This window comes from Trachypithecus francoisi, unplaced genomic scaffold (genome assembly GCF_009764315.1).
Source record: "Trachypithecus francoisi isolate TF-2019V2 unplaced genomic scaffold, Tfra_2.0 Contig00031, whole genome shotgun sequence".
NCBI classification, from domain to species: domain Eukaryota; kingdom Metazoa; phylum Chordata; class Mammalia; order Primates; family Cercopithecidae; genus Trachypithecus; species Trachypithecus francoisi.
Window position 1 is genome coordinate 645,988 of NW_022680464.1, and position 22,704 is coordinate 668,691.

The 22,704-nt window shown below is 48.7% G+C and overlaps 1 protein-coding gene and 1 pseudogene across 5 annotated transcripts in view; both read right to left on the reverse strand.

The window, feature by feature from the left end:
• Positions 1–10,533, reverse strand: part of CD99 (CD99 molecule (Xg blood group)) — a 50,905-nt gene extending 40,372 nt beyond the window's left edge. For all 4 annotated transcript variants that reach the window (XR_004437328.1, XM_033212478.1, XM_033212394.1 and 1 more), the window contains exon 1: positions 10,295–10,533. Coding sequence is in view for 3 of the 4 variants with exons in the window: in XM_033212478.1 (XP_033068369.1) it covers positions 10,295–10,361 (67 nt within the window). In the remaining variant the exon portion in view is untranslated. The remainder of the gene's footprint in view (positions 1–10,294) is intronic.
• An 11,282-nt stretch (positions 10,534–21,815) lies between these two features.
• On the reverse strand, positions 21,816–22,374 carry LOC117084190 (annotated as a pseudogene). The gene has a single exon (XR_004437346.1). The product of XR_004437346.1 is annotated as a 60S ribosomal protein L26-like (transcript).
• Positions 22,375–22,704: the final 330 nt, after the last annotated feature.

Genomic DNA, 22,704 nt, shown 5'->3' on the forward strand with positions numbered 1-22,704 from the left:
TCTCTGACCCCCTGAGCAAGTGTGGTCCCTGCTCTGTGCCTCCATACATCCAGGCCTTCCGTCCACAATGGCGCTTTTATGCCCAAATTGATGCCCTGGTTGTTACCTCCCAGGCAGAGAACAAAAAACAGGGACCAGGTATGTCTTCTCTGTGCCCACAGAAAATAGCACCAAGAGCACATTTAACTTCAACCTACGTTGGCTGAAGGAATGCATGAGAGAGCCATGGACTGGGAGGGTGGATGGACGGGCAGGTAAGTGGATGGATGGGTGGGTGGGTGAATGGATGGATGGATGGATGGATGGACGGACAGACGGACGGACGGACGGACAGATGCATGGCTGGGTGAGTGGATAAATTAATGAGTGGGTGGATGGTTGGGTGGATAGCTGGGTAGATGGATGGATAATTGGGTAGACAAGTGGAAGGATGGGCAGTAAGGGGATGGATGGAGGTACGGGTGGATAGGCAGATGGATGGCTGAGTGGACAGACGAGTTTAGGTGAGTGACTAGGTAGGTGGATGGCTGGATGGATGGATGAATGATGGATAAGTGGATGGATGGCTAGTTAAGTGGATGAGTGGGTGGGTAGATGGATGGAGGTATGGGTGGACAGGTGGATGGATGGTTGGGTGGATGGATGGGTGGGTGGGTAGGTGGATAGATGGATAGATGAATGGATGGACGGGTGAATAGATAGGTGGATGGGTGGGTGGATGGATGGATGGATGGATGGATGGGTGAATGGATAAATGGATGGATGGTGGATGGGTAAATTGATGAAAGGATGGGTGAATGGATGGACAGATGAGTGGATGGTAGATAGATGGATGTATCAATTGATGAGTGGCTGGATGAACTAAAAGGATGGATGAATGGATGTATGCATGGATGGAAAGATGAATGGAGAATGGATAGATGGATGGACAGGTGCATGAATGGATGGGTAAAGGAATGAGACGATGAATGAATGGATGGATGGATGGATGGATGGATGGATGAATGGATGGATGGGTAAATGAATGGGAGGATGGATGGATGGATGGATAAATGAATGGGAGGATGGGTTGATGGATGGATGCATGGATGAATGGATGGATGGGTGGCTGATGGATGGATGGGTTGATGGATGGATGGTTGGATGGGTAGATGGATGGATGGATGGATGGATGGATGGATGGATGAATGGATGAATGGATGGATGGATGGATGAATGGGAGGATGGGTGGGTGGGTGGATGGGTGGATGGGTGGATGGGTGGGTGGATGGATGGATGGATGGATGGATAAATGAATGGGAGGATGGATGGATGCATGGATGAATGGATGGATGGGTAAATGAATGGGAGGATGGGTTGATGGATGGATGGATAAATGGAGGATGCATGGATGGATGGATGCATGCATACATAAATGGATGGGTAAATGGATGAAAGGACACATGAATACCTAGAACACGGAGACCCTGAGGAGCTGGAGAGGCCTCAGTGACTGGTCTGAGACAAGTTCACCATCAGGATTCAACGGAGTTCTCTTCCACATCAAAATGTCCATCACTGGACATTCTCCTCCCCTTCAAGTCACACTAGTGGTGAAGGCAGGCATCCCTCAAGGTCCACAAGGCCGTGCCTAGGGAGCTCTGTTCAGCCCACACACGTAGCTACCAAGTCCCAGGCCCAGCAGCCCCTGTGCCCAGGTCTCGCCACCGACAGAGCTCATGTTCACATGCATTTTTCCCCATGCTGACCACGTGATCACCAGCAAGCTCCTGAACTCTCTGACCCCAGTGTCTTTATCTACCAAAGGCCCATGAGAAATATCTTAAGGGCTCACTGAAGATGAAATAACAAACCGAATGCTCTTTGAAAAATGTAATCCATGGCACAGACGTTCACATCCAAGAAGCAGTCGTGGGAAATCTCGTGTAGAAGGGAAGAAACAGAATATCCAGCAAAATAACAGTGATTCTTGCCAACTCAGTCACACATGAAGACCCTCCAAGGGGCTTTTAAAAAATTCCTAATAGCGGGACGCAGTGGCTCCTGCCTGTAAACCCAACACTTTGCCAGGCCAAGGCAGGTGGATGGCTTGAAGCCAGGAGTTCAGGACTAGCAACATAGGGAGACCTTGTCTCTACAAAAAATGAAAAATTTGGCTGGGCGTGCTGGCTCATGCCTGAGGGAGGCTGAGGCAGGAGAGTCACTTGAACCCGGGAAGCAGAGGTTGCAGTGAGCCAAAATTGCGCCACTGCACTCCAGCCTGATGACAAAGCGAGACTCTGTCTCAAAAAAAAAAAAAAAAAAAAAAATAGGCTGGGCAGGGTGGCTCACGCCTGTTGATCCCAGCACTTTGGGAAGCCGAGGCAGGCAGACCACGAGGTCAGGAGTTCGAGACCATCCTGGCCAACATGGTGAAACCCCGTCTTTACTAAAAATACAAAAATTAGCCGGGCATGGTGGTGCGTGCCTGTGGTCCCAGCTACTCAGGAGGCTGAGGCAAGAGAATCGCTTGAACCAAGGAGGCGGAGGTTGCAGTGAGCCATGATTGCACCAATGTACTCCAGCCTGGGCAACAGAGAGCAAGACTCTGTCAAGATGAGGAGGAGGAGGAGGGAGAGGAAGAGAGAAGAGGAGGGGAGGGGAAGGGAGGGGAGGGGAGGGAAAAGGAAGGGATAAGGAAGGGAAAAGGAAGGGAAGGGACAGGAAAAGAAAAGAGAAAGGAAAAGAAAAGATTAGCCAGGTATGGTGAGGCGTGCCTGTGGTCCCAGCTACTTTCGAGGCTGAGGTGGGAGGACTGCTTGAACCTAGGAAGTTGAGGCTGCAGTGAGCTATGATTGTACCACTGTACTCCAGCCTGGGTGACAGAGCAAAATCTTTTCTCAAAAATATTTTTAAAAAAATTAAAACGCCTAACATGTCTATAAACCACACTACCCAGGTAACCCCGGGCAAGAGTGATGTTTCCAAGCTTCCTGCAATGGAGTCAAAGCTGAGAACCTCGGATCTAGATCAGCAAGAGCCACTGGAGGGTGGTCATGCAGGTCCGTGTCTCAAACCGTCACTCAGAAATCAGGAATGCAGGAGGGATGGCCATCACAGTTACTGGTGTGTTTTTAGCCTGGACTCTGTAGGATTAAAATATATCCACCAGCCTGGACAACAGAACAAAACTCTGTATCTACAAAAAAGATAAAAATTAATTGAGTGTGGTAGCACACGCCTGTAGTCCCAACTACACAGAAGGCTAAGGTGGGCAAATCACCTGAGCCTGGGGGTTCGAGGCTGCAGTGAGCTGAGATCACACCACTTCAGCCTGGGCAACAGAGTGAGAGCCTGTCTCAAAAAAAAAAAAGATTGCAGGCTGAGCATGGTGGCTCACGCCTGTAACCCCAGCACTTTGGGAAGCTGAGGCAGGAGGTTTGCTTGAGTCCAGGAGTTCAAGACCAGCCTGGGCAACATAGTGAGACCCCGATTCTACAAAAAGATTTAAAAAATGAGCTGAGGGTGGCACATGCCTGTGGTCCCAGCTCCTCGGAAGGCTGAGGTGAGAGATGCACCTGCACCCAGGAGGTCAAGGCTACAGTGAGCTACAATCGTGCCACTGCACTCCGGCCTGGGCAAGTCTGAAAAAAAAAAAAGATTGCAAGCCACTGCCCGGTGATATGTTTATGATATGATGAGTGTCTAGGGGCTTGTGGTTTAAGAGTAGAAACCGCTTCCTATAGGTGGCTGTAGCTGTCCATCTTGTCTGTCTATTGGATGCTATGTTAGCACCAAAGGACCACAGCCTCTTGAGTAAAGATATCAACATAGTGGGCCTCTACCTCCATGGCCACCTCGGCAGGGTCTCAAAAGACAGGTGTTCATACCCATCTCCTGCTTGCCCAGATCCAAACCCTTCCCTGTCCTGCTATTCTATTAAATGCCTAACAATTCTCTCTCAGTGTGTCCCTTCAATTGCTGAGAATATTTTGTGCTGAATTCATCAAAGACAGCCCTACGTTAATTCATATTTAGAACCCAACCCATTTCCCCCAGAAGAAGACAGCTAGCAACAGCAGCAGAAGACGCCGACTGGCAATATTTGGCTTCTGGCGGTACTTATAAAATCTGTATGCCTCCAAGCCCATTGGCCCTAAAAGACAATGCAGTGTGTTTATTCTTGTCATCATTCCAGTCCATCGTGTTCCTGCAGAAACGAAAGCTCCTTCTGGCCAGCATCCCCTCGTGGATCAATGCTTGCCAGGGTGCATTTGGACAAGAATTTTGCAGGGTCAGGCAAAGCAGAAACAAACAAGAGTGAGGCTATCCAGGCTCAGGTGTCTCTGATGAGTAATGCCTGCAGAACCCCTGGAATGTAACAGCTCTGGCCAGTCTGCTGCCTCCTCAAGAAGGGCTGTTAGTTCAACCAAATACATTATCGTCAGCTTTGAAAGAGCGCTCTTGGAGCAACGGCTTTGCTCCCTGAAAAGCTGCAGAAAATCAGACTCTTTCAAGTGCTTCTCAAAAACAGGGGACCCACCCCAGCCCACGACACCACTCAAAGTTGAGAAACCAAAGCGAATTAAAGGGGTTTGCAATCGCTTTCAGACCCATCCAACTGCCGTCCACAATGACGAACACGTATTATATCTCAGCCCAGCCCAGTCCACCAAGGCAGAGGGAGCGGAACAAAAGCTTTGCCCATGTGGCTTCTTTAGCAAGGCTTTCCATGCCCCCTGTGGGCGTTTTATCCCCTCCTCTGTTGAATTTTCTTCTCTGCAAGGCGGGTGGCTGCATGCTACTTTCACAGCCCACTTGAGAAACACTGGTTTGAATCTGACTCTGGGGGAGAAGAAAGGAAGTTTCTGGTTTCCTGCTCGGGAAATTTTAATACTATGACGAGGAGACCGTACAAGGCGTGGTGGCAACCCTGAGTCATACGAAAACAAAGCTGAAAAACACACCCATGCACCATCTCCTCAAAACTCATCAAGGAACCAAGCCAAGAAAGAATACTGAACAGGAAATTCAGGAAGAGGAAGGACTTCTGGTCTCTAGAGATGTGAAAAGACACTATCAGTTGGACAAATGGGAGTAGAAATTTTGGTGAGCTACCATGTTTCAGACAACAGACTGGGATAAATCAAAAAAGAATACACTTTGGCAGGCCGAGGTGGATCACCTGAGGTCAGGAGTTCGAGACCAGCCTGGCCAAGATGATGAAACCCCGTTTCTACTAAAAATACAAAAATTAGCCAGGCATGGTGGTGAGCACCTGTCATCCCAGCTACTCAGGAGGCTGACGCAGGAGAATTGCTTGAACCCAGGAGGCGGAGGTTGCAGTGAGCCAAGATCGCACTATTGCACTCCAGCCTGGGGGACAAGAGCGAGACTTCATCTCAAAAAAAAAAAAAAAAAAAAGAGTATCAGCAAATCCTCGAGCCCTGGACAGCCTGCAGCCTGAAGCTACACCAGCAACGATGAGACCACATTCACAAGCAATCCGAACCCCACTTCTCCAACTGGGAGAACAGAGGTGAACCATGGAAGACAGCGGAAAATCCTCACGGGCCTGGACTCGGAACCACAGGATTCGGAATGAACAAGCTTCACTAACCAGCCTTTCTCTGCTATTTAGTTGCTGCCCCTGAAGACTCAAAGTCCTTTGTGTTTCTCTGCCAGTTCTCTAAAAATGGACTGTTCTTTGTTGAGGATACTAGAGCAGCTAGAATCCAAGCCACCTCCTTGAAAACTACCCATTTCTAGGTATCTCCCACGTATCAATGAAAAACGCATGTTAATAAAGTTTGGTTTGTTTTTCCCGTCTTTGGTTACAGGAGTCCCTTCCAAGTAAGAACGCAGAACAGTTGATTTTTAAAATGATTTTTCAGGTGGCTCACGCCTGTAATCCCAGCACTTTGGGAGGCCAAGGTGGGCAGATCACTTGAGGCCAGGAGTTCGAGGCCAGCCTGGCCAACATGGTGAAACCCTGTCTCTACTAAAAGTACAAAAAATAGCCAGGTATGGTGACATGTGCCTGAATTCCCAGCTATTCAGGTGGTTGAGGCAGGAGAATTGCCTGAGCACAGGAGGCAGAGGTTGCAGTGAGCCGAGATCCTGCCATTGTACTCCAGCCTGGGTGACACAGCGAGACTCTGTCTCAAAAAAAAAAAAAAAAGATTTTTTTTTTTCAGTCTGGGCAACATAAGAAGACCCTGTCTCTACAAAAAAATTAAAAGTGGTCAGGCACGGTGGTGTGTGCCTGTAGTCCCAGCTACCGCAGAGGCTGAGGTGGAAACATTGCTTGAGCCCAGGAGGTAGAGGCTGCAGTGAGCCCTGATTGCACCCCTGCACTCCAGTCTGGGCAACAGAATGAGACCCCACCTCAAAAAAATACTTTTTAGCCTGGTCAACATAGCAAAACCCCATCTCTACTAAATATACAAAAATTAGCCAGACATGGTGGCGCACACCTGTAGTCCCAGCTAACTGGGAGGCTGAGACAGGAGAATCACTTGAACCTGAGATGGAGAGGCTGCCATGAGCTGAGATCGTGTCACTGCACTCCAGCCTGGGCAACTGAGGAAAATTCCATCTCAAAAAAAAAAAAAAAGACTTTTCCTCCTTCACACCCCTAAAGACACATGGGTCTTATTTCTTACTGTGTCTATAAATCACAAAGGACATGTAATTATTTTCCCCTAAAGTAACAAGAGTAATTAGAACATTTTCAGCAGGACTGAAAACCAGCACAAGGTCCATGTGGCTACTGAGAAGTCTATCTCTGGGGGAAGATATCTAAGTCTGAAAACATTCCAGACAGACAGTGTCCATGAAATCCCGCCATGATTCCTAAATGCTGAATTGGGAGAAGTATTGTATGAGCTGCATTTTTTCCTAAATGACAGCATGTACCCACCATACGACCTTCAGGAAGAAAAGTGATTTCCAGACAACAATCATTTACTTGAATATCTCCAAAGTGTAAAGACATGTATTTGTATTTGAAAAGTGTCTCATACACAGAGAAAGGAGAAAGAGCTAAAGCAGGAAGTTTTCTTTGTTTTTTTCTTTGAGACTGAGTCTCTGTCACCGAGGCTGTAGTGCAGTGACAAGATTTCAGCTCACGTCACGGCAACCTCTGCTTCCTGGGCTGAAGTGATTTTCCTGCCTCAGCTCCCATGTAGCTGGGATTACAGGCGCTCACCACCAAGCCCAGGTAGTTTTTGTATTTTTAATAGAGTCGGGGTTTTGCCATGTTGGTCAGGCTGGTCTCGAATTCTTAGCTTCATGTGATCCACCGGCCTTGGCCTCCCAAAGTGCTGGGATTACAGGCCTGAGTCACCATGCCCGGCCTTTAGTAGGGAGTTAAATGCAAAGCAATCAACTTTTATCAGAGCCAAACATGCTGGTGGAAAACCAAGGCAAACTCGCGGGATGATAAAACCCACTTCCTCTGCCCAGAAACATTCTCCTAATAACTTCCACACACACCCACATGGGCAGGAGACAAGAGCTCTGGAGAGTGAAAAAACGAAGCCCACGCTTGCTCTTCTGGGGTGAAGGAATCCTGAAGAGGCCTGGTATTGTTCAAGAGATGTTGATTCCGTAGGTGTTTGGAGTTTTCCAAACTGCACAGGCCGCTGTGCCGTTGCCCGGGGGTGCAAATCAGCCTTTGCTGGAGAGCAGGGATGCACTGGATGTGCGCTGCTCTACTGCCTGGGACGGGGCAGCCCTGATCAGCGCATACATACAACTCCCAAGCCCTCCTCAAGGTTTGCCACCTTCAACACTATTGGCATTTGGGACTAGATGAATTCCTTGTGCTGGGGGCCGTTCTGGCCCTTGAAAGATTCTGAGCAGCTTCCCTAAGCTGCCCCACCCATTGCAGGATGGTAGGAGGTCCCACCCCAGGGTGGCAACCAAAAATGTCTGCAACCATCACAAAGTGTCTCCTCCGGGCCAGCATCGCCCTGAGGGGACGTCCTGCTCTCTACAAAGCTGAAGCCTCCTCTTTTCCTCTATACGCTTCCCTCTGTTCATCCATCCCTCACCACATCCCACCTGTACCCCTGAGAATTTATGAAGACACCAAGGAACACAGGGTCCCCAACCCTCTGAGATCAGGCCAGGGCTATCAGCACCAGTGTGAGAACCTACTCCAGGCTCAACAGGGTTGTGCACCTGATGCATATCGCTATAGGGAAGTGTGTTCTGAGCATCACCAACTCAAAAGTCAACTTCCTAATGAAACAACATGTGTATTCATATTACTGGGACAGGCTGTTTCTGTCTCCATCTCTAGCAAGGTCAGACTGGAAAGACGAGGTGAGAAGGGTCTCTCAGGGAGATCCATCAGTGCGGACGGCCAGGCCTTCCTCTGCAATTGAAGGACAGATTGGCCCCTGTTATCCCCCTGTCCCACTGCCCTTCCCTACCCACCCACCCCATAGACAGCTACGCTTCCCTTTACTCAAACATCAGCAGCTTGGAGTTCCTAAGCCTGGTATGCTTCCAAAATCAGGAGTTCCAGATCAACACTGCTGTGGGTTTAAAAACTGTGCAACGCAGTGAGCCGACATCGCGCCACTGCACTCCAGCCTGGCGACAGAGACTCCGTCTCAAAAAACAAAACAAAAACAAACAAACACAAAAACTGCAACGACCTGTTTGGGGCTCAGAGAATATAAGGCTTTCCACCCACTCTCCTCCAATGACTTGGGATGCCAGACCAGCCGGCAAAATTTCCCCAGGGCTTCAAAACCCAGCCAAGCCCCTCACCAAGACTGAGCACTGGGAACCCCTGAGTTATTTCGTGATGGAACTAGAATGGTGCCTGTCGCCCTTCTCCCATCCGCCTGTTCAGATGCCTCTGTTCTCCAGGAAACTGAATTCTTAGGCCACCAGAACTCCCTTGGATATATTTCCCTGACCCCAAGCACACAGTAGATGCAAAGGAAGGAAGGAATGCATGAAGGATGAAGAAACGCATTCGCAGAGAGACAAGAGAAAAACCCTTTCATCTAAAGGGTGCCTTGGGAATAAATGCAGCTGATAAAACCCTACAGAGCCATCCCGTTCGTGGTGGCAGCTTGCCCGCAAGAAGGAAGGCCATTTAGGAAGAAAAGGGAGAAACAGGAAGCTCTGCTTGGAACGTCCCTGCAGGCTGGAGAGTCCTCCAAGTTTTCCTCTACAGAGCAGGCTTCATTATCTCTAACGTCTACCGAGTGAAAGCACAATTTCTAGGATACCCGGGACCCCTTTAAACAGGGTGTAAATCCATTAGCAACTCCTCCCTAAAAATACAGACCCGGTCTAGTCACCACAGCTCTAGGCTGAGCTAGATCCCATCAACACAAACCGGGCCGCCTCTGTCCTCCCCAGGGCTGGGCGTTCCCGCCTCTCCTTCCTAAATATGTCCAACCCTGGTAAGGCCGGTCCTGAAGTCTACACTACCTGCAAGCCGGTCTACTTAAAAGCAAAAATGCACTGGTCACTGGAAAAAAGAACTTATAACACACCACATCCAGCAGGGTCCCCGTTTCCCTTTCAAAGGGAGGGAAACAGAAACACATGATTAGAGTAACAATTAGAAATAGGTCCGGTTTAGGCCGTGGGAGGGTGACCGTGGCTCGCTCTTCCCTGGATACTTTTTCTGTTTTCCGAATTCTCCACCGCTACAGATGGACAATTTGGTAAGCACACGTTTCTTTCGGCGCCCCGTGTTGCCTGGCGCACACGCGCTGAAATGCCCAGAGCCTGTATCCAGAGTATTTTTGAACATATTCAGGGCTCAAAGTGTTTTTCTAACTTTTCCTTCCCTTCCCCCCACGAGCCGGGTCTCAGGCTCCCAGCGATTCCAAATTTAGGCCCGGGACGCAGGGCGTGGCTCTGACAGGCAACTCCAGGGCGGCTTCCGCGCGCGGCCTAAAGACGCAGGTCCCCAAACCCTGCGGGCAGATAACGGGGTGGGGTGAGGGGCTTAGGCAAAGGGGCAGAGATCCGTAAGAAAGTCCCCTAGATTGGGAAGAATCGTATGCCACCTCTCCCAAGGCCCCGCCAAATTTAAGAGTTTACAACTCCGACAACAAACGCTGACTTTTCTCTGTGAAATGGCTCCAGGAAAAGCGTTGGGGAGAAAGTGGGGGCCTCCTCCGGGCCTGGGCCCCCGCGGGCACAGCACGTCCCGCTAGGCAGGGAGGAGGGTGCGGGTGTCCTCGCGGGGCGCCCCCTAACCTCGCATCCCAAGCGGATCCCCAGGCCCGGGCCGCGCCCCCCGCGTCCCCCCACCCGGATCCCTCCGCTCGCTCACCCGGGGCGGCGACCAGAGCACCCAGCAGGCCGAAGAGCAGCAGCGCCAGCGCAGCCCCGCGGGCCATGGTGCGCCCAGAGCGCGCAGGGACCGTCCCCGAGTGCAGCGCGTGGGCGAAGGCAGCGGGACGGATACTTCCCCACGGGCCGGGTGGGGCGAAGCCCGAGGAGTACTCGAAGGGGGCGGGTGAGGGGAGCGGCCCTGCAAGCTCAGGCCCAGCTGCGCCCGCCCCGCCCCGCCCCCTCTCCCCGCCCCCTCTCCCCGCCCCCCTCACCTCCCTACCCTGGCCTCCACGCGCGCACAGCAGGGGCGGGAACGCAGGGTCTGGGGAGGGGACAGAACGGGGAGGCGGGAGGGGATGGCCCCAGACAGCGCCGAGGGAAGCACGGGACACCCCCTTCCCTTTTCAAGAAGCTGCCTACGCCACTCACCCACCCACAAGGCCGTAGCCAGGGCGGCGCCGACCGGGAGCAAAGTCAACTACAACATTCTCGGGAAAGTGTGGGTCCCTCCCAGATTACAGCCCCCTGAATGCACGCCCCAGGGCGGCTCTTAACTGTAGTGGCATAAAACTGCTGCCCTTCTTGGAAACACAGAGCTCCCCCTTCCCCGCTCGCCCGTGCAGCCACTTCTCCTTCCCTTTAACAAGGACCCCCTCACCCCCTGGTCTCCAGTGGGAGCAAAACAAACTTTCCCAGCAGCTCCCCTGCTCGGGCAAGTGCGGGTCGCTCCCTGTCTACAGCCTCCTAAATGCACGCCTCTAACTGTAGCGACACGAAACTGCCGCCCTTAGTGGAAACGTGTGGCCCCACCCTCCCTACCTGCCCCTGCAGCCCCTTCTCTGCCCCTAACAGGGACCCTCCCCTGCTCTGCAATGGGAGCAAAGGAAACTCTCCCGCCTCCCCTGCTGGGAAAAGTGTGGGGGCGCCTCCCAGATGCTCACCTCAGGGAGTTCCCCAAGGGGAGCAAAGGGCAATCCCCTCCCTGCTCAGGAAGCGTGGGCCCCCCTCCACGGGCAACCCCCGCCTCATGTCCTTTCTAAAACGTCCGAGCTGGGGAGCTGGGGGTGCGCAGCCCGGAGGGTGGCGGACGCCCCCTTTGCGCGGGACCAAGGACGACCCTTGGAGGAGCCTCTGCGCTGGGGCAGTTTCTCCCCAGAATCCCCAGGACGAGGCTGGGAGTGGGGACTCCTGGTCATGGGGGTAAGTGGGGAACAATAGGGAACGAGGTCCCTTCTATCTGGGGTGCCTAGGCCCTAGTCCTGGTCACGGGCGACTCGCCTTTCGAAGTGGGCTTCGAGTTTAGAGACCCTCCCGCGCCACCGGCCACAGCTGCAGTGCAGTTGTCGCCCTTCCCACACTAACGATATGTTTTTTGTTAACACCTAAGCCTAAAATTGTATCCATTTTCCTGCAGGGTGGTGGAACAACTTTGCAGCCTGACAAATAATCCCGAATATTCTTGCATTCCACGTTTCCAACTGTCCACGAAAAGAGTCAAACTAGGCCCGGCGCAGTGGCTCACACCTGTAATCCCAGCACTTTGGTAGACCGAGGCAGGCAGATCACCTGAGGTCGAGTTGGAGACCAGCCTGACCAACAAGGTGAAACCTTGTCTTCTAAAATACAAAATTAGACGCATGTGGTGGTGTGCACCTGTAGTCCCAGCTACTCAGGAGGCTGAGGCAGGAGAATCGCTTGAACCCGGGAGGTGGAGGTTGTAGTGAGCCAAGATCAGGCCACTGCACTCTGTCACTTCTGCCTGGGTGACAGAGCGAGACTTCGTCTCAAAAAAAAAAAAAAGAAAGAAAGAAAGAAAGAAAAGAAAAAGAAAGAAAAGAAAGGAGTCCAACTCTAAAATATTTGAAGAGATATAATCTGAGCCAAATATGAGTGACCATGCCCCGTGACACAGCCCTCAGGAGCTCTTGAGAACGTGTGCCCAAGGTGATCGGGGTGTAGCTTGGGTTTATACGTTTTAGGGAGGCATGAGACAGCAATGAAATGTAAGACACATTGGTTTTGTCCAGAAAGGCGGGACAACTTAAAGCAGGAGGCTTCCAGCTTACAGGTAGATTTTAGAATTTTCTGATTGGCAATTGCTTGAGTTTCTTTAAAGTCCTGGGATCAATAGAAAAGAATGTCTGGGTTAAGATAAAGAATTGTGAAGAATCAAGTTCTTATTTGAACAGGAAGCCTTTGGGTGCTAGGGTCAGAGAGAAGAGGTTGTAAAATGTTTCTTCTCAGACTTAAAGGCTGTGTGGATGTTAACACCGGAGAGGCATCGTGAGGCATGTTGGACCCCTGCTTCGCATCACGGCCTGAAACAGTCTCTGAGGTTACATTTTTAAAAAGCTCTGTCTGAGGAGGAAGTCCATTCAGATGTTTTGAAGGTGGGGAGGTGGGGGGCTTAGAATTTTATTTTATTGTATTAATTTTTTTAGTTTTTGAGACGGAGTCTTACTCTGTCGGCCAGGCTAGAGTGCTGTGGCGCCATCTCAACTCACTGCAACCTCCACCTCCCAGGTTCAAGCGATTCTCCTGCCTCAGCCTCCTGAGTAGCTGGGACTACAGGCACCTGCTACCACACCTGGTTAATTTTTGTATTCTTAGTAGAGACGGGGTTTCACCATGTTAGCTAGGCTAGTCTGGAACTCCTGACCTCAAGTGATCCGCCCACCTCAGCCTCCCAAAGAATTTTATTTTTGGTTTACAAAGCCCTGCCTCATCTATTGGCCCATTCCTGGACTGGCAGACTTGCTGCCTGGCCAGCTGAGTCAGGGACTCTGAAATAACAACTGTCTTTATTATTATTATTATTATACTTTAAGTTCTGGGGTACATGTGCAGAACGTGCAGTTTTGTTACATAGGTATACACGTGCCATGGTGGTTTGCTGAACCCATCAACCATCATCTACATTAGGTATTTCTCCTAATGCTGTCCCTCCCACAGCCCCCCACCCACCAACAGGCACCAGTGTGGGATGCTCCCCTCCCTGTGTCTATGTGCTTTCATTGTTCAACTCCCACTTATGAGTGAGAACATGTGGTGTTTGGTTTTCTGTTCTTGTGATAGTTTGCTGAGAAGGATGGTTTCCAGCTTCGTCCATGTCCCTGCAAAGGACATTAACTGATCCTTTTTTATGGCTGCATAGTATTCCATGGTGTCTATGTGCCACATTTTCTTTATCCAGTCTATTATTGATGGACACTTGGGTTGGTTCCAAGTCTTTGCTGTTGTGACTAGTGCTGCAATAAACATACATATGCCTGTGTCTTTATAGTACAATGATTTATAATCCTTTGGCTATATGCCCAGTAATGGGCTTGCTGGGTCAAATGGTCTTGAGCTGTCCCCTGCCTGTGGCTATACCCACCCCTCCCTAGGTCACCTGCACCCCTAGCTCAGAAACCTGCAAGGCTAGAGGGGCTGGGCCTGTGCCGCAGGTGGTATGAGTGATGCATATCTTCAGAAGTAACAGGGTGAGCTTGCACACCGGAAGTTTTTTTCTTTTCTTTTTCGTTTTCTTTTCAGCCAGCAAAACTCCAGCAACATAATTGCACTTTAGAGGCATGAGAAAAATGTAATCATTCTTCATGGGAACACCATCTTTAAAGTGTTACCTCTTGGAGTGAATCCCGATGAATTACCCAACCAGAGCTCCTTCCGTGGTATTTTCTCCTGCACCTCTCCGCCGACCTCCCCATGTGGCATTGACTCTACCAATTAGCACTTTCTTTTTTCCTGGCCACAGTCCTGGGCTGGGATCGAGGGAGGGTGTGAGCCCTAGGTCAGGGTAAGCAGGAGGACCCTGGGGGCTCATTTTGAGGAGAAAGGGGATGCTGGAGCTGCCTGGGCATTTTGGCACCCTGAGGCAAGTCCGACTTGGGATGAAGCAGAGATGAAAAGAAAGCAGGGTCTTTCTGCCGCCTCATACTCCAAAGACCCCTCCGCCTGTGAACTTCCTGCTTCACCCCCATGACCTCCAAAAGCAAGGCCCTACCCTGGACAATCTCCAGCCTCTGCCATTTGGATGGCACTGCAGGTGAAGCTGCCCTCCTCTGACTGTCCATTATGTCCCAGTAGAGTCTAGACTCTGGCTGCCTTTCAGGGAGGGCGCAGGTCACTCTTGCCAGCCATAATAAAGACGCAGCATCAGCTCCTGAAGGCCAGGCTTTGAAGCTTTTTGTGTTCACACAGATAAGCATTTGGAAGACTTCTGTTTCTAATTCATTTAGTTAGATGCCTTTTGCCTTTTTTCTTTTTTTTTTTTTTAATGCTACCATTCTTTGGCTCCAAATACGAATTTCCATAATATTCTGCAGACACTCTGGAACTGGCACCAAGAGGCTGTAACCTCCAGAATGAAAATTAAATTAATTGAAAAAGTCTTCTGAATTGTGTCCAGGTGCCATGGGAAGCATCTTTTGAAGGCCACAAACTAGGCCGAGGAAGGGATGGGGAACTCACCACTTGGGCAGTCTCCATGTTTCCCGTTTATTTCACCAGTGGAACCTCAAGAAATAACCATGTTCTGACCATTTCCAAGGGACCCAAGTGTCCACGCTGCACATTTCAACCTAGCCCTTGGTAGCTCCCAGCCTCCTGCGGAAACCTTCCATGTGTCTTTAATTTTTAAGAATTAGTTCTTCTTCTGTTTATTTATTTATTGAGACAGAGTGTCACTCTGTCGTCCAGGCTGGAATGCAGTGGTACGATCTCGGCTCACTGCAACCTCCGCCTTCCAGGTTCAAGCAATCCTTGTGCCTCAGTCTCCTGAGTAGCTGCGGCTACAGGCGCCCATCACCATGCCTGGCTAATTTTTGTATTTTTAGTAGAGATGGGATTTCACCATGTTGGCCAGACTGGTCTCGAACTCCTGACCTCAAGTGATCCACCGGCCTCGGCCTCCCAAAGTGCTGGTATTACAGGTGTGAGCCACCACCCACGGCCAAAGATTAGTTCTTCTGACTTTGGACTTTTCATACCCTGCTCTCCAAACCAGTTTTATATGTTTTATACTGCACATACATGTGGGTTATAATTTTAGTCCATCCTCATGCACACACATGCACGTGCATGCACACACACACATGCATGCACGCACACACATACATGCACACACTATTGTGTGGGCTTTTTCTCCCACTTTCTAGGGGGATCTGTGGTTTCTTGCCCACGGGGCTTTGTTTACTGGCCTGGGAAATGGGTCTAAATACACAGCTGCAGAATTCAAAGGAGGACTGAAAATCAAACTACACAGCACAGAACTCCATGGAACAGGAAAGAAAGCATCGGGGCAGGGGAGTTGTCAGAAAGAACCATTTCCAATGATAAGTGCATCCTTGAAGAAAATATGTCTAGACTGGGCATGGTGGCTCACACCTGTAATCCCAGCACTTTGGGAGGCTGAGGCGGGCGGATCACCTGAGGTCAGAAGTTTGAGACCAGCCTGACCAACATGGTGAAACCCCGTCCCTATTAAAAATACAAAAATTAGCCTGGTGTGGTGGTGCACGCCTATAATCTCAGCTACTTGGGAGGTTGAGGCAGGAGAGTCACTTGAACCCAGGAGGCAGAGGTTGCAGTGAGCCGAGATCACGCCACTACATTCCAGCCTGGGTGACAGCAAAAGACTCTGTCTCAAAAAAAAAAAAAAGAAAAAGAAAAAAGAAAGAAAGAAAGAGAAAAAGGAAATATGTCAATATGTCTAGACTGGGCACGGTGGTTCACACCTGTAATCACAGCACTTTGGGAAGCCGAGGTGGGTGGATCACCTGAGGTCAGAAGTTCAAGACCAGCCTGGCCAACATGGTGAAACACCATCTCTACTAAAATTACAGAAAAAATTTGCAGGGAGTGGTGGTGAGTGCCTGTAATCTCAGATACTCTGGAGGCTGAGGCACGAGAATCACTTGAACTTGGGAGGCAGAGGTTGCAGTGAGCCGAGATCATGCCTCTTCACTCCAGCCTGGGTGACAGAGCGAGACTCTGTCTCAAAAGATAAATAAATAAAAGAAAAAGAAAATATGTCTAGAGAGAAATGTTGGCATTCTTTCCGAGTGGCAAGATGCTAGGTGCTGTGCTGGCGGTGATACAGTTTGCCTCTGTGTCCCCGCCCAAATCTCATGTCAAACTGAAATCCCCAGTGTTGGAGGTGGGGGCCTGGTGGGAGGTGACTGGATCATGGGGTCAGATCCTTCATGAATGGTTTTGCACCGCCCCCCTCAATTAAACCTCTTTCCTTCATAAATTACCTAGTCTTAGGTAGTTCTTCATAGCATTGCGAGAATGGGCTCATATAAGCTCCCATTGATTCTACATTATGGTGAGTTGTAGAATTATTTCATTATACATTACAGTATAATAATAATAATGGAAATAAAGTGCACAATCAATGTAATGTGCTTGAATCATCCTGAAACCATCCCTCCCACCCTTGGTCGCATGGAAAAATTGTCTTCTATGAAACTGGTCCCTGGTACCAAAAAGGCTGGGGACTGCTGCTCTAACCATCAAGGAGATGGGCACAAATCCCCACTTCTTCCAAAGTGTATGACACTAAAAAATTAGGAAAAGAATAATTTCACTATGGAGGAATCTCACAGACATAGTTCAGATAGGATGCGTGGGCTAATGGATGGGTGAGTGGATGGATGGATGGATGGATGGACGGATGGATGGATGGATAGGTGGATGGATGGATGGGTAGATGTGTGGATGGATGTGTGGGTGGATGAATTGAGGGTGGGTGGGTGGATGGAGTGGAATGTGGGTGGATGCATGGATGGATGAATGAGTGGATAGATGAAGGGTTGGATGAATGGAGGGGTGGATGTATGCATGTATGGATGGGTAGGTGGATGGATGGATGGATGAATAAATACATGGGTGGGTGGGTGCATGGATGGACAGATGGATGAATAGATGGATGGGTGGCTGGATGTTCTTATCTCCCTGTTCTCTCAAATTGTGACCAACAGATGTTCTCCTGATGTCTAGATTATCTTTTTTTTTTTTTTTTTTTTTTGAGACAGAGTCTCACTCTGTCGCCCAGGCTGGAGAGAAGTGGCATGATCTCGGTTCACTGCAAGCTCTGTCTCCTGGGTTCACGCCATTCTCCTGCCTCAGCCTCCCAAGTAGCTGGGACTAAAGGTGCCTGCCACCACGCCCAGCTAATTTTTTGTATTTTTAGTAGAGACGGGTTTTCACCGTGTGTTAGCCAAGATGGTCTCGATCTCCTGACCTCGTGATCCACTCACCTCGGCCTCCCAAAGTGCTGGGATTACAGGTTTGAGCCACCATACCCGGCTTTTTTTTTTTTTTTTTTTTTTGAGACAGTTTTGCTCTTGTTGCCCAGGCTGGAGTGCAATGGTGCGATCTCAGTTCACCACAACCTCCACTTCCCGGGTTCAAGAGATTGCCCCGCCTCAGCCTCCCGAGTAGCTGGGATTACAGGCATGCACCATCACGCCCAGCTAATTTTGTATTTTTAGTAGAGACAGGGTTTCTCCATGTTGGTCAGGCTGGTCTTGAACTCCCGACCTCAGGTGATCCACCCTCCTCGGCCTCCCAAAGTGCTGGGATTACAGGCAGGAGCCACCGTACCCAGCCTCTAGATTATTCTTAGTGAGTCAGATTCAAAACTGATATATTTGCAGTATGATATATATGCACATGTATATTCCTGTACCATTACCCTGAGTCAGGTCAACTCTGCCACCCATTCGAGCTTAAGAATGTGATCTTCGGGAACGAGTAGCATCAGCTCTTTTGTCCAGCTGCATTTGCCAGGGTACAGCCCACTCACGATTTTCTTTCATGTACCCCTAACTGCTTGGCTCCTGCACCACCAACTCAGTTTTTTTCTCCTCAAGTTCCTACAGTGCTCTATTCTTGGTGATTTCTCAACATGCCCAGTTATTCAACAAAGCTTTTTCATGTTTTTAAAAATATTTTATTTATTTTTGCTTATTTTTATTTTTTGTAGAGACGAGGTCTCTCTCTTTTGCCCAGGCTGGTCTCAACCTCCCTGGGTTGAGTATCTCAGCCTCCCGAGTATCTGGGACCATAGGAATGTGCCACCATGTCTGGCTCATTTTATAATTTTAGAGATGGGGTCTCTCTGTGTTACCTAGGCTGGTCTCAAACTCCTGGGCTCAAGTAATCCTCTGACCTCAGCCTCTTGAGTAGCTGGGATCAGAAGACTGCACCACCACGCCCAGGTTATTTTATTTTAGAGATGGGCTCTCACTATATTGCCCAGGCTGGTCTCAAACTCCTGGCCTCAAGCAATCCCCCAGTCTCAGCCCTCCCCAAGTCCTAGGATTACAGGGAGGAGCCACCATGCCCGGCCTCAACAAAGCTTTTTGAGTATCTGCTCTGTGGGATACAGCAGTAAAATCAAACAGCTGTGGCTCTGCTTCTGGGAGCAGCAAGTGTTTATTTTAATAGCCCTTAATTTATGTGTGTTTATTTAGATTTATTCGTGTTTATCTGAGCCTCCCAATAAGCTGTGGAGCAGTCACATCTTTGTTTGTACCTCAGCACCTGGCAGAGAGCCCAACAAAGAGAGGCAGCCTTTGAGAAGCTTAATTACTCAATTGAATGCATACACAACAAAACTTAGCTCACCCAAAAGGCTAGTCATTTAGATAATGAGGTTTCCTATCTTTCCATACAGACACACATGCACACACATAGTATGCTTGCATATATGTGCTATGAATGAGGCTTCCAATTGTTCCATTCACACACATGCACACACACATTCAGTATGCATGCTTATATGTGCCATGAGCAGGGTGGTGTCTACTCTCCAAATTCCTGTGTTGAAGTTCTGTTCCCCATGTGTCTGTACTTGCAGCAAGGAAATAATTAAGGTTAAATGAAATCGTAAAGTTAGGACCCTAGGCAGTGAAGTTAGTGCCTTTATGAGAAGAGATACCAGAGGACTTGCTTGCTCTGTCTCTCCTCCATGTGAGAACACAGCAAACCAAGAAGACAGCCCTCACCAGGAACTGAACCAACCAGCTCCTTGATCTTGGACTTCCCAGTCTCTAGAACTGTGAGAAAATAAATTCCTTTTGTTTAGGTACCCAGTCTATGCTATTTTATTATGGCAGCCTGAGAAGACTAATATAGTATTTACATACACGCCCCTGTCCACCGTCCGTCCATCCATTTCTCATGCATGTGTGAGACTCCAGTTGCCTATCCCATATCCTTTCTTTCTTCCTTTATATTAAGGGACCTTGAATTTACTGATTCTGGCAATGTGACGGCTGGAAGACGATATCCTTATTCTCCTTTGCAGTTAGGTGTAACCAAAAATCTATGTTCTAGTTAATAAAATCAATGTAAACCAAAGTTATTGGGTGAAACTTCTGAGGAGACCCTTAAGAGGGGGACTGGTGGCCAACAAGCCCACTTTTCGCTTTCTCAGCATCATGCTGGGCCTGCCTGGAATAATGATGTGATGTCTGGAGTTCCAGCAGCTAGCTTAGAGCAGGAAGTCCTCTAGAGGGTAGAGGTCCTATTCCAAGAATGACAGAATATATGGAGCAAAGGTGCCAGGGTGGTTGGTGACACTGCAAGATGGCTGTGCCAGGCCCAGACTAACTCTCCTGACCTCACTACAGACAGAGGAGTACGTTTTTAATCTTACCGTTCAAAAAGCCAGGTTTGTTTCAGTGTTATAGTGTTATTTAAATCACTTTTTTTTTTTTTATTTCTGGCCTCCATTGCCAGGGGCTGAGCAAAATTTATAGTAGAGACCTCCTGTGAGGTACTTGTGGGCAGCCAAGGCAGTTAAGAGGTGTCTGAGCCACACGCAATGTCTGCTGTAGACACTCAAATGAAGCCTCCTGAGTCAGTGGGAGGATGGATGTATAGATGGGTGGATGGGTGGGAGTTGTGGATGTATGGATAAATGGACAACCACCTGGATGCATGGATTGATTGAGAGATAAATGGGTAGATGAATAAATAAATGGGTGGATGAATGAATGCATGGACAAATGGATGGATGAGAGGATGGATGGATGGATGGGTGGGTGGATGAGTGGATGGGTGAATAGATGGAGGGTTGGATGAATGGGTAGGTGGATGTGTGGGTGGATGAATGAATGGATAAACACATGGGTGGATGGGTGAATGGATGGATGAAAGGGTGGGTGTATACATGGATGGATGGATGGATGATAGATAAGGGTTTGGTGAATGGGTGGCCGAATGTATGTGTGGATGAATAAATGGATGGATGGATGAATGGGTAGATGGATGGATGGATGGATGGATGGATAGATGGGTAGATGGATGGATGGACAGACAGATGGGTAGGTGGGTGGGTGAATGGATGAGTGGATGGATGGACAAGTGAGTGGGTATATGCAGGGATGGATGGATGGATGGATGGATGGATGGATGGATGGATGGACAGACAGATGAGTAGTTTGGTGAATAGGTGGGTGGATGTGTAGATGAATGGTTGTATCCATGAATGGATGGATGGGTGGGTGCACAGATGGATATGTTATCCGGATAGATGGATGGATAATTGGATGGATGGATAAATAGGTGCATGGATAGACGGATGGATGGGTGGCTAGAAAAAAAGATGGATGAATAGACAGATAGGTGAGTGGATAGATGGATTGATAGACTTACAAACAAGTAAATTTCTACCTGATATTTTTGTATCATTGTATAACTTTCTATGTGTTCATTTATTGAGGAACAACTGTGAATCAGGGGCTCTGGATTCATTAGCCCACCTCTGCTGATGAGGAAACATCCCAGGGCCATTGAGCTTGTCAGTGGTGGGCTAGGATTAAAATCAAGAGCCCTTTGCTTCTGAGTCCAGGCCATTTGCAGTACATTGCCTTGTGACTGCCTCAAAACCACAGGAATTTTCCTCAGAGTGTTCACAGTGGTCAAAGAGTGTCTTGTATCCCAGAGTTCATACATTGGAAATTTTATGGTTTTTGCCCATCAGTGGTGCAAATCATTTTTAAAACAGTAATTTAATTTGGCAAAAACTTGATGTGTGATCCTATGTCTGTGTGTCTTTTTAATTGTCTTACCTGTAGCATTGGTTGAGTCTTCGGAAGAAATTAAAAGGCATTAGGGAAGTTGCATAATATACAAACAACTACTTTGTTGATGAAGCTTATGCTTGCATTTAGTTTGACTTAGAGTCAAGAATGAATCAACTTCCCAGAATCCTGTATTTGAAGCAGGAATCCTGTTTACCCCTAAGCCTGCTTAGATGGGTAAACAACCTTGTGGGTTAGAACCAGTGGTCCGTTAGGACTGTATCCAAGACCCAGGGTTGAGTCTTGATCATGACAAGTGTTGACTATGATGGTCCCAGTGCTGAATCTGAGAAAGCCACCCTAGGGTGTTCCAAAACATAGAATGTGACAGGAGAGCTGCTGGAATTTGTGTCTGTTAATTTGTGTTTATCTGAGTTTTCCAACAAGCTAGGAGCAGGCTCAGCTTTGTTTTGTTTTGTTTTGTTTTTTTCTTTGTTTCAAGTTTTAATCAAAGCTTATATATAAGATTACTTTATTCCTGCATCTTCTCAATTGTTTCTTCCTTGTATTTGCCCTTTTCGTTTCCTACTTGGTGAGATTTGGCTTTCCGTTCAAGGATCTTTTTGCGGTCTTTGTCCCGTTTTAGCCTAGTGATAACCACCTTGCTGGGGTGAATGCCTATGTGGACAGTTGTGCCATTAGCCTTTTCCCGCTGCACCCGTTCAGTGTAGATAACATATTTCTTCCTGTAAACCTGGACTACTTTGCCAATTTGCTGACCTTTATAGTGTCCTCGTACAACCTGAACTTCATCATCCTTTCGGATGGGCATGGATCGCACGTTGTACTTCTGTCTCAGCTCTTTGGAAAGAGGGGAAAACATACTCTTCCTGCGAATGTGGGAAGGTGCATTGAAATGCCTTTTGCGATTCTTGCTTCAGTCGGAAGTCACAAAGGGATTAAACTTCATTTTGGCCGCTCCCGCTTTGGTGATGGCCGCAAAAGGGCTCAGCTTTGTTTTTAACATGGTACCTGGCAGACAGCCCAATGTACCGACTGGATACTTTAGATTCTTAATTGCTCAAGTGAATGCAGGCAAGGCAAAAGTGAGTGGACCACAAAACACTATGCAATAACAAAGCTCCTTATCTCTTTTCTTTTGCGCGCGCACACACACACACAAACACACAAATGTGTGAGAATGCTACGTGGTAAAAGTTAGCTTACATAGGAATTCTAAAATGCCTGATTGTTTCAGTTATTATATATAACTAGTTATCCCAAGATTTACTGGTTTAAAAGAGCCACTGCAGACAGGTGCGGTGGCTGACGCCTGTAGTCCCAGCACTTTGGGAGGCCAAGGCGGGCAGAT